Genomic DNA, 10,736 nt, shown 5'->3' on the forward strand with positions numbered 1-10,736 from the left:
TAATACAAGGAAAACTCAATCGGAATGGCCAAACACGTCGACAAACTTGGAAATCAAAAACGGAAATGGCCGAGAGGTTGTTGCATATGCAGATTTCATGTGGAAGAAAAGGGCACCACAGTAGTGTAGTTCTTTCTAGTGTCTTGTAGCGAGGAACCATTGATGGACTTCCGACAGACTCGCAGGAGAGTCCTACCACACCAATACTTATGCCCACTATGCAATCAACATGATGAGACTATCGATCACCTGTTGTTGAGTTGTGCCTTTGTGAGACAGTTGTGGTTCTGGATTTGGAGTGCTTTGGGATGCTTGAATCAAATCCCGACCATTGATGATACTCTCGTGGAATGGTGTGGCACGAGGACCTCTCACAGTCGTCCATTGCTATATTTTTTGGCAAATCTGGCCCCTTTAAGTGACTTGAGGCACATCTATCCCCTGGGAAAAACTAATTTGGAATCTGGCCCTTGGGGTCGGTGCCACATAGCATGGCGCCAAAGTTGTACATGTGGGCGCCACACTAAACGATGCCGAGATGTACATGTGGGCGCCACACTAAACGACGCCGAGATGTACATGTTCGGTGCCATGCTACATGGAGCCAAGCAAATCTGGCTCCTAGGGTTTCCATGGGCCCATCTGGGGTCGGCGCCACATAGCATGGCGGCGAACATGGGGGCTAGATTCCAAATTAGTTTTACGCATGGGCAATATGTGCTTGAAGTCGCTCAGAGGGGTCAGATTTATCAAAAATTACTCCATTGTGAGAGCTCATGACGATCATCACGCTCACCATGTGGGAGAATTGAAAACACCGAAATGCGGTGGTTTTTGATGGGGCCACTCCTTCAGTTCAAAATGCCATCTCAAATGTGGCCAAGGAGGGTAGAACTTGGAGTTTGGATGACCTACTTAAAGGAGATCTATCTTTCTTTTTTGCAACGCTTGATACGTGAGGTAGCGACAAGTAGTTGTGTACGGTTCTAGGGCATACCCCAGACACGTAAAATTCATTGTTGTAACGCTATGATGGTGGGCTCTTCACCCCTTTCTTCTACTCCCTCCTTCCCATATTGTTAGGCATATTAGTTTTAGCACGAAAAATAACGCAACAATCATCGTTAGTTGAGCCATCTTAGCGGGAAGCGTCCACGACTCAAAAAAAGAGGAGGAAGGCATGCACGATTTCTTGGGACCATCTCCAGAAAATTAGCGATACTCTATAACAACTCGAGAAAGGAAATCGACTGCATGCGTCTTACATACTGAGACTACATGTAAAAGCTAATACGCCTAACAAAATGAGAAGAAGGGAGTATCAATTTATGACACACACTCGTGTGTATTCTAGAAAGAAAAAAAATCATACAAGACGAAGAAGAAGCAACACTTTGAATTCGAAGCAGTTCATGCGCCCAAAGGCAACTAGAGCTCAACATAGTCAAGTATACTGACTCGATTAAGGTCTTATTGACCAACTAATTGTGTGAAAACTGCACCTCCAACGACGACGAGCTATAAGAAAATGACTCCAACATCTATATGCCACCACTTAGAGTCGCGAGTAAATTAAGGGTTAGCCTTTTCAAACGAGCCTCGTTTTCCCTTGTATGGCTGCCGATGACTGGGACGGAAATAGTCTTAGAAAGTACGCAGCCTCGACGAGAGCATATATTGTACTTAATTACATGTGGTTTATTATATACGAGTATATGTACGTGTATACATACGTCGGTTGATAGATAGTAGGTTCGTGAAACATGCAGTGCAATTCCGGTGTGCCCAAGCCATAAGAAAATCAAATTGGAGGCCAACACGAAGTTCCATCGGGAGCACGTCACCCCGTACTACACACGAACGAACCCCAATAATGCACGCAACCGGTCCGGACGTCAAGAAAAACTACTGCCAGACGGCGAATATCCGGCATCACGGACGGACGGACGGCTGCGGGCGGGGCAGGGAACGTTGACCGCGGGTGTGAACCGTCCGATCGCTGGATGTCGGCATCACGGCGTCCCCATTTTGCTTACGGCCCAAGCAAAATCGTTCCGGCCACGCAACTTGGCATCCAAGTTTAGCGCGCCCAGCGCCACCGCCAGGCGGGCCCGACCCGCGGCGGGGCCCCGCGTGTCGGCCGCGGAGGCGGTGGGTGGAGCACAATAAGGGTCGCAAGTGGGCACGACAAAGGCGTGGACCCGCGTTATTTCTCCGCCCAATAATATTTCCCCCACCGCCGCACGGCTCCTCCACCCCGACCTTCCTCTCGCCTTCGCCCCCGCCCCCGCCCCCTTGCCGCCGCCGCCGCAGCGATTCTCCGAGCCGAGTCCTTGCTTTGACCAGCCGCGTCTCGCCGCCGGCCGGGGGAGCGTCTTCGGCGGGGTAGCTCCGGCAATCGATCGTAGCCGGGGGATAAAGTGGGCTCCGTAGGGGAGTCCTAGGGGGGGTGACAGGGGGGTTAGATCGGGCAAGATGAACCGCTCAATATCCTCCGCCGTGACCCCTGCTGATGCTGCCGCTAACCCTAGGTAAGCGTCGGTCGGTGAATCCATCGATTCGGCTCGCCCCTTGCATGGATCTACGCGACCCGCCCGATTGTTAGGCCGTGTGTGATGATTTCATATCTCTATATGTTCGATCTGGTGAATATTCTTTTGTGAGAGTTAGGTAGGCTTTTTTGTTCGGTTTCGATCATCTGTGACACCGGGAAGCTGGTTGTTGACTGCTAAAGTTGTAGATTTAGGATTTACCAAGTGGATTCCGTGCACCCTTGACTCGCTAAATATTAAAAATTCCATCTTTGCTATGAATTTCGCGTTAGCTTATCTCCATCTTGTTTATGTGGTGAGGAACTAGTTATTTTCATCACAACTTTGCTTGATTCAACTTGAGACATCATTTGCCTTTTACTTCATGTAATTTCCTGATTAGGCCAGCGCTTTCAAATAATATTTGGCTTACAGAGCATATTTTCGCGCGCAGGTGAATACTCCCTCTGTAAACTAATATAAGAGCGTTTAGATACTAAACGCTCTTATATTAGGTTACAGAGGGAGTACATGATAGTTCTGCGTCATAATCGTAATTTCTGAGCCCTGTTATTAACGCAATAGATTTTTTTCAAGCCATATATCCTATGATTTTCTCATTAGGCCAGCTGTTTCAAATGTTTGGTCAACGAAGCGTTTTTCGCGCGCAGATGAATATATGTTTGTTTGGGGTGATAATTATAAATTTTGAGCCCAATTAACGCAGTAGGTTTTTTAAAGCCCTGTATCACGTGTTCTCCTGATTAGGCAAGCTGTTTCAAATATTTGGTTTACGAAGCATAATTTTCGCGCGCAAATGAATACATGATACTTCCGGGTGATAATTGTAATTTCTGAGCCCAATTAATGCAATAGCTGTCTCAAGCGCGCTATATATGACTGAACTCTTGTGCTCACACCCTTCAACAAATGGCGGTTTCTGCATGAGGACTATGGCAAATCAATAGATAATTCCATATTGAAGTATTTTGCTTTTTATTTTATTTTATCTAGTTCGTCGTTCGTCGTGCTAATGTAACATGATAGTTTTGGGGAATTTACTCGTATGTTTAGCTGCCGACAGAGTACTGAGATCTTTGATTTGCATATATTCTGTTTGCTTGATTTAAGATATTCTAGTTTTTTGTCCTTTTTCTTACAGGACCTATCTTCCCTTTTCAGGTTTCCTACTCTTTTGCCCTTATCTCACCCGACCGATATTCTTTTTCTCCTCGTCGATATTGAAGTAGTCTATGCTCAGAGGTTCCTCCATTAGCTTAGTGTAAATATTAGACTTGTTGGGGTTTAGTTTGCTAGAAGGAATTAGTCTCTGCTTGGTGTTCATTTCTGCTTGCTACAATGGCTGCGATGAACGAAAAGGTGTTGGCTAAATGTGGACAGAATATAGTTAGCCTCAAGAGGAAGCGGGACAGCCCCGCTGCATATCATGCTGATGCCTGCCACACCTCTCAATCGCATCAGCATCCTACTGGAAACTCTGATATCAGGTTGTATGTTGGTGAAGATCGCAAGGCGAACATCGCGTGCCACTTTAACAAGCAGATTTTACAGAGCTATCAGAACTACATGACCAGTGCATCACCTAAGCGTATTCTGCTCCGCCAAAGTGGCAACTGGAAAGAATTTCCAGAAAAAATTGTCAAGCTGGCTCAAGTTGATTTCCGGACAAAGAAGACCATCACAGAAGTAGGATACCAGAACCAGCTATTTTTGCTGGACTTTGTCCACATGACATTCATTGACTCAAAGTCAGGTCTTCAGAGGCCAATCGCCTGGATTGATGACAATGGAAGGCGTTACTTCCCAGAAGTTCTTATTGAAGATCAGATAGTATATAGGAGGAAAGATTTTGGCAATGGAGATCATGTCTATGTTATAGCTGAGCCTAATGGGGCACGTCAAATAAATGACCAGTATGGAGCATCAGAGAGTTCCGCAGAAAGCTCAAACTTTGAGTCCAGTACTGAAGAGGTTTCCAGTGCTAAGAGAGTTAGAGTTGAGAAGAGTATCATCAGGAAAATAAATTGTGATCGTAGAGAAACTGTGGGAGAGAATGAACCACACACTTCGCTGCCTGCAGTCTTTAGTTGTCAACCACAGCAAGATAAGCTGGGCGGGCAATCACGTGCTCAAGGAACTACCTCTGTTGTGCAGAAGATGTTGCTGCAGGGAATGGGTACTGCTATTGGTTCCAAGGATATTATTGGAATCCACCGAACGCCATTCTTGAATAATTATAGAGAAGACCGCTATGATCTCTTCCAAAAGCAGGTAGAGATTACTAAATCTCAGCATGGTAATGCAAATGTGCGTTATGCTTGGCTTCCTTGCTCGAAAGCTGCTGTGGATGAAATGATGCTGAATGGCACCTTGCAAGTTAAAAAGCCCACTAGGTGTCCACCCTATGGAACTGGCGTACTCCTTGCACCAGCTAACTGCTCCATTAACTGGTATGTGCTCCTGTCTCGTATCATCTGCTGGCAAAAAACTTACTCTGAATGTTCTGAACATCTACTCCCCTCCATCTTTGAGAAGTATATTCACATCTGTCTTATTCTTGCCATATGTGTTTCCTTATTTGTAGATAAATAGTTTCTGGCACCATTTATTTACTTCCACTTACATGTTCACATGTTTTTCGTTGTCAACTTACCATTGTATTTTTTTGTCTATTATTTGTTTCCATTCTTTGACACTTCCTGTCCCTAACAATTGCAAAAATTCAATATTTTGTATTACTTTCTGCAGTGTGAATTACTCTGATGTTGATGAAAATGGCATCATCTATATGATGTTGTGCCGGGTTGTAATGGGGAACGTAGAAATAGTTCACCATGGATCTAAGCAGCACCAGCCTAGTAACGAGTATTTTGATAGCGGTGTAGATGACCTAAAAAACCCGCAGCATTACATTGTATGGGATATGAATCTGAATAGTCACATCTATTCTGAATTTGTAGTCACCATCAAATTGCCATCTAAAGCCAAAGGTAATTAATCGCAACTACTGTGTCATCATTTTAGAAATTTAATTTAATTTAGCTTTGTGCAGTTCATAACAAATGTCAATCTAAGTTTTCTTACAAGTCAGCCTTCTCATTTTGTTTCAGATTCCCTCTTCACACAAGAAGATTGTCACGATTCATCTGATGCTTCACTGGTCTTGAGTCCAAGTTCGGCCGACAGTGTATCACAGGTGAGGTTCTTTACATTGGGAGTTGATAAAGATGGTACTGTCATACTAGAGTCAACTTCTGTTCTCATACAGACAAGTTCCACTGTTGGAGCAGCAGGAGCATTCAGTTATTCAGATTGCGTGTCTGACTCAACAATTGACCTGTGCTTCCATTATGAGATTATAACTTCGAGCTGATTGTAGTCTTAATGTTTGATAGAAATCTCCAAATATGATAAGTTTCCTGTTATTACCAATGTCATGTCAGTTATGTTGGGTGAGTCACAAAACACCAGTTGACACCGTTCTTCTGTGTGGAAACAGGACATGAATCTTGAGGCATCTCCAGCATTGGGTGGTCAGTATGAAGCCCCCATGTTAGGAGGATCAATGGCAAAAGCTCCAAGTACACCTTGGATGCCCTTTTCCATGTTATTTGCAGCTATTTCAACCAAACTTCCTCGCGAGAAAATGGACATGATCAATAACTGTTATGAAGAATTCAAGGTCTGCTATTAATCAGTTCTTGGTTGTTGTGTTCTCAATTGAAAACTGGCCTTCAGCTTCTTGTTGGAGCCTGAGTTGACTTGTGTTTGTGTTAATACCAGGCCAAGAAAATAAGCAGAATTGACCTAGTGAAGAGGCTGCGTCTCATAGTTGGTGACAGAATGCTGGTCTCCACAATAATTCGGCTCCAAGATAAGGTGCGGGCCTTCTCTCTTTTGAGGCGCTGTTAGCTCCTGATTCATTGTCTGCCCGTTTTAACACACAACTTTGTGCTCCTAGGGCACTATAGTATAGCAACATTTAGTTAATCTAAGTATAAGCTTGTGTTTTTCTTTTAACAGTTGCCTCCGATGGTGAAGCGGGAAGCAGCAAATGCTCCAGCCAAGGCACGAGGTCAGTGACCATGGTGGATTGGAGGAAGGAACTGGTCGGCTTGTTATCATGAGTTGGAAGGAATGTAGTCTTCTGAGTTTATTTGCGTCTGTCTGTGAATCTGCCGCTCTGTCTGTCTGTCTGTTTTAGTAGCTGCAAAGAGGAAACTGTCCGAGTATACTTGTGAACCTAAGATGGTTTCAAGGGAGAAGGCTCCTTGTTTACCCTCCTAGTTTGGTTTTTGTCCAATGAACATTGAGTTTAGTCAATAAATCGTCATTTTCTGTTAATTTTCTAACTTCTGTGTTTATTCACGCCTTTCTGTCGCCTTCATCTCCGGTATGACGCAAAGTGATGCCTGCTCGACGGCCTATTAAGGAGGCCCGCATGATGGGGCGCTCTCTCAGTGGTAGAGAGGGTGCTCCTGATTATGGCGTCTGTTGGCAGGTGAAATAGAGAATGTTGGCATTTCAGCCTTTCTTCTATAAAAGAGAATCCAGTAGCGAATAAGAGTACGGCTGTATGAGGCTATGTTCTGTGTACATCCCTAAGCAATGAATGGAGTCTTGAAAAAGAAAAGAAAAATGCTTGAAGCTGGACTAGATGTTGGTGGGCGGGGCATCTGATTGGGGATCCCAGCCGGGTGGCTCGATGTTGGGCCAGTCCCCTCGACAGCCTAGCCTGATGTAAAGGCTCTTCTTCCCTGCCATTCCAACACTGATGTCAATTTTCTTGCAGATTGAAATGGAATGTAAGGCGCTGTTCTGTTTGGTATCGCTCTGCTCCACAACTCCGGGAGCAGAGTTGGCGAAGTTGCAGTTCAAAATGATGGAGTTGCAGTTTCCCTGCTCTGTAGATTCCGGGAGTGGGTGATTACCGAACAGGGCCTAAATGTAGCACGAGGCGGCTGGTGTTTACCTGCTAGCTTCATGTCTGCCAAGGTGAGCTGCTTCAAGGCAACAAGGCAGCCCTGTGCCACAGCTCGCGTGTACTCCGGGTCCCATCCACCCAGCTTCACCACCACATCCGCCTTGGCATAAGCCACGCTCCCAGTGCTAACGCTTCTCCGGGCTTCCTCTTTGGCAGAGGCTTCATCTGCACCCACCCCAGCACAGCATAGCAGCAGGTCAGCAAGGAAGAACCAAACAATCATCAACCAAACGAAAGGCTTCCTTACTCACCACCGGCATCGGACACCGACAACCACACTGTGAACCCGGAATGAAGATACTGCCATTTGTCGAACCTGCTCGCCGCTCCTTGCTTGCCACCTAGAGTTGCTACCACGGTACGGACATGGCTGCAACACACAATTTTAGCATGGCAAGTGATCAACCAAAGCAAGCAAAGAAGCTCCAAAGAAAAAGGAAACCCGACCTGCTGAGGCTTTCTAGGACAACACACTCCGCTTCAGCTACGGAGTCCGCTCCTTCTGAGGCCGCCCCTACAGGTAATTACATGTAGTTAACTCACTGCGGTGGCAATGATCTATGCTCTATTGCACGAATATGTATTTTAGCACCGAAATGACGTACAGGTATCAACAGACTTTTGAGTGGCACTCTCTAGCAGCTCACTTGTGCAAACTGGAAGATACCTGCAAACGCGCAGCAAAACACATTTCAGGGGCCTTATCTGCCATAGAATTAACAACTTATCATAGTACATTGTGGCAGCAAATCTCAGAGTAGGACATGCATCTATATATTGGTTAAAACAGCGCAGCAGAAACAAGGATGCAATTGGTTAAGTAGTTTCTATAACAGGATGGCAATGCACTCACCCGATGCCCTCAGCAATCTCTTTAGCGACCGCCTCGTTGATGTCCGTGGAGTCGCCAACTATGTGGACGCTAATCCCTGTCAACAACTGCGTGATCCCAGCAGTGAGAGATTTCCAGGATTCATCAATGTCGGGCCATTTCAGCTCTTGCTCGACTTTCTTCAGATTCACCACCAACTGATCCTCATCGATGAACCTGTAACAGTGCAACGAGTCAACAGATGAATCCTCACAGGCAAGAGTCCGCTACTGAGCTAGCAATACATACCATATCGTCTCAGAAGACTTAACCCTGTCGAACAGCGTGCCGACATTCATCAAAGTCCTCAGTGTTCCGTCAGACTTGGCTCTGATGAGCAGGGACATGTCATCGACGTCAACAAAAACATCTCTTGAACTCTCAATGCCAAGCTTTCCAATGTCCAGCCTGAGCTCCACCTCTCCGTTTGTATCGGTAAACTATATGGACACAGATAACCTCAGCTGATTATTTTCAACGACATGACAAGCTCCAGATTTTCCAACATTGTGTCGTGTCTAAAAGATGGAGCGGATTCACAGAAGGTAAGTTTTCAGCACATTAACCAAAAAAAATATCCATCTGTGATGCGGCTCATAGGAGCTTCCAGAGAACTAGACACACATATATGGTTCAGGAATATTTAGTTAACTACTGAACTACGCTACATGAAGCATGAAAGACATCTCATAGCATGTCATCTCCCAGACAAGATTTTTTTTTGAAAAAGGTGTGTATTATATTAATTAATCAACTTAGGTTCATTACAATCATCATCGACCAGTCGCAACACGCAGGCCGGGACTGAGTCGATCAACACACACTCACACCACTCCTACCATAACTAGTGAGAGCATGGGCAACCGTAATGCCATTTCTAGGAATCTTAGCAATAGTAAAATCAGGGAGTTGGGCCAGCAAACTCACTTTCCCTGATCAAGATGCCAATGGGAGATCTATTTAATTCCTTAGAAGAAAGTTGTTGAATGACATTCTCAATAACTACTGGGCGGTCTATGAGCTGCATGGTCCCAATGGAAGTATTATAGGGGCGTTCAGTTCACGATTAACATGTCAGCACAGACAGAGAATGTAAAATGTAATAGGGTCTGTCTAGGGCACATCAAAAATGTGTTATTTGTTTATTTGGAATTGCCTTGTGTAGACGCGTTTCATGGGGTATGCAGGACTGCATAATGGGGGAACCAGCAAACTGGAAGATGATACTACCGCAGATCGAAGAACAGCTTAGAAACCAAATGCATATGCTTTGGGTTTTCTGAATAATCCCCTCGCGTTCTTCTTTTATACTATGAAGAATAACATGGTTGATTGTGAAATCATGTGCACACTGAAGTAGTAGTAGTAGCAAGGTGTTGCCAAGGTAGGAATTCCAAGATTTCTATCGTGTGTCGGTAATGGTATGGTACCGTGAGATGACAGAATTGGGGAAAAGGGATAAGTAAGCTCTATGAGCAGCGGGCGTCTGTGCACAAGCAGATAAGGTAAGAAAAATGAAGTGCACAAGCAGAAGCAGGAACAAAGGAAAGACAGCGGCGGTAGCTTGCCTCGTAGTCGTGGGCTGCGGCCGGGGACGCCGACAGGGAGGTCCGGGGGAGGAGGCGGAGGCGGCTCGCCGGCGGGGAGGCGGCAAGGAGAGAGCGACGCCAAGCTGGCCGAGGAAGAGGAAGGCCTGGAGCACGGGAGTAGGTTGCGATGTGCTGGCTGGGGTTTGCAGGGAAGGAGGAGGAGCAGCAGGTGGCGGTGGCTGCAATGGACATGGCCGCCATCATTCTAGCATGAGCGCACACTTGTGTGTGTCCGTGTTTGTGAGGCGAGGACTGCCTTAGCTATATTCATTTTGACTTAGGATCTCCAGTCATTTGGCCCTCAGCGCACCCGGTAAAGGGCTTTGCGCGTTTGCGCCGGCTGTTTTTTGGGTATGGGGAATCAATTTTCAGCCACGTCCCCGGATTTCGGCCCCCAAATGCACAGAAATTCAGAGTTCTTTTTTTTCCGTTACCAAAAAACGACACAAGTTCGACGATCACCATGCCACAGGTCGACGATCATCGTGTCACAGGTCGGCGGTCGAACATAGCCAAAGTCCGGCGATCAAAAGAGTAGGAACCATAGACATGGAACTCAAACGACAGGCTCATCTATCGTAGGGCTGGGAAAGGTCCGCGGCGTCGGCGTTGTGGGCACAACTGCAGTGCTCGGCGTTAACGTAGGCGTGGGCGTAGTGGCAGTGGTTGTCGGTGTCAAAACCGGCAGATCTCGGGTAGGGGGTCCCGAACTGTGCGTCTAAGGATCGAAATTAACAGGA

The 10,736-nt window shown here is 46.1% G+C and overlaps 2 protein-coding genes across 3 annotated transcripts; one reads left to right on the forward strand and one right to left on the reverse strand.

Annotated features, from left to right (window-relative positions):
- Window positions 1-2,215: 2,215 nt before the first annotated feature.
- Window positions 2,216-6,896, forward strand: LOC125511566 (inactive poly [ADP-ribose] polymerase RCD1-like). Of its 2 annotated transcripts, XM_048676978.1 has the most exons (7): window positions 2,217-2,531; window positions 3,714-5,002; window positions 5,301-5,542; window positions 5,663-5,748; window positions 6,052-6,234; window positions 6,336-6,431; window positions 6,576-6,896. In XM_048676978.1, exons 2-7 carry the CDS (start codon window positions 3,891-3,893, stop codon window positions 6,633-6,635), a joined length of 1,779 nt encoding a protein of 592 aa, XP_048532935.1. In that variant the 5' UTR covers window positions 2,217-2,531; window positions 3,714-3,890; the 3' UTR covers window positions 6,636-6,896. The 2 variants fall into 2 exon arrangements, with proteins under 2 accessions (XP_048532940.1, XP_048532935.1); XM_048676983.1 differs by lacking the exons at window positions 6,336-6,431; window positions 6,576-6,896 and having other exon boundaries at window positions 2,216-2,531; window positions 5,821-6,235.
- A 163-nt stretch (window positions 6,897-7,059) lies between these two features.
- On the reverse strand, window positions 7,060-10,266 carry LOC125511581 (probable inactive shikimate kinase like 2, chloroplastic). The gene is made up of 8 exons (XM_048676992.1): window positions 9,976-10,266; window positions 8,657-8,847; window positions 8,390-8,584; window positions 8,142-8,203; window positions 7,984-8,050; window positions 7,788-7,906; window positions 7,525-7,701; window positions 7,060-7,309 (listed from the first exon to the last, which is right to left on the reverse strand). The coding sequence occupies exons 1-8, from the start codon at window positions 10,198-10,200 to the stop codon at window positions 7,206-7,208; spliced, it is 1,140 nt and encodes a 379-aa protein (XP_048532949.1). The 5' UTR covers window positions 10,201-10,266; the 3' UTR covers window positions 7,060-7,205.
- Between the last annotated feature and the right edge of the window lie 470 nt (window positions 10,267-10,736).

Source organism: Triticum urartu, chromosome 1 (genome assembly GCF_003073215.2).
Source record: "Triticum urartu cultivar G1812 chromosome 1, Tu2.1, whole genome shotgun sequence".
Classification (NCBI taxonomy): Eukaryota; Viridiplantae; Streptophyta; class Magnoliopsida; order Poales; family Poaceae; genus Triticum; species Triticum urartu.

Excerpts from the sequence above, each read along its gene's own strand:
- LOC125511566 (XM_048676978.1), top strand. The coding sequence starts at position 3,891 with ATGGCTGCGATGAACGAAAAGGTGTTGGCTAAATGTGGACAGAATATA. Across the intron at positions 5,749-6,051 it reads CGGCCGACAGTGTATCACAG|GACATGAATCTTGAGGCATC; the intron begins GTGAGGTTCTTT and ends GTGTGGAAACAG. Across the intron at positions 6,235-6,335 it reads ACTGTTATGAAGAATTCAAG|GCCAAGAAAATAAGCAGAAT; the intron begins GTCTGCTATTAA and ends TGTTAATACCAG.
- LOC125511581 (XM_048676992.1), bottom strand. The coding sequence starts at position 10,200 with ATGATGGCGGCCATGTCCATTGCAGCCACCGCCACCTGCTGCTCCTCC. Across the intron at positions 8,051-8,141 it reads TCAAAAGTCTGTTGATACCT|GGGCGGCCTCAGAAGGAGCG; the intron begins GTACGTCATTTC and ends AATTACCTGTAG. Across the intron at positions 7,907-7,983 it reads GTCCTAGAAAGCCTCAGCAG|CCATGTCCGTACCGTGGTAG; the intron begins GTCGGGTTTCCT and ends TGTGTGTTGCAG.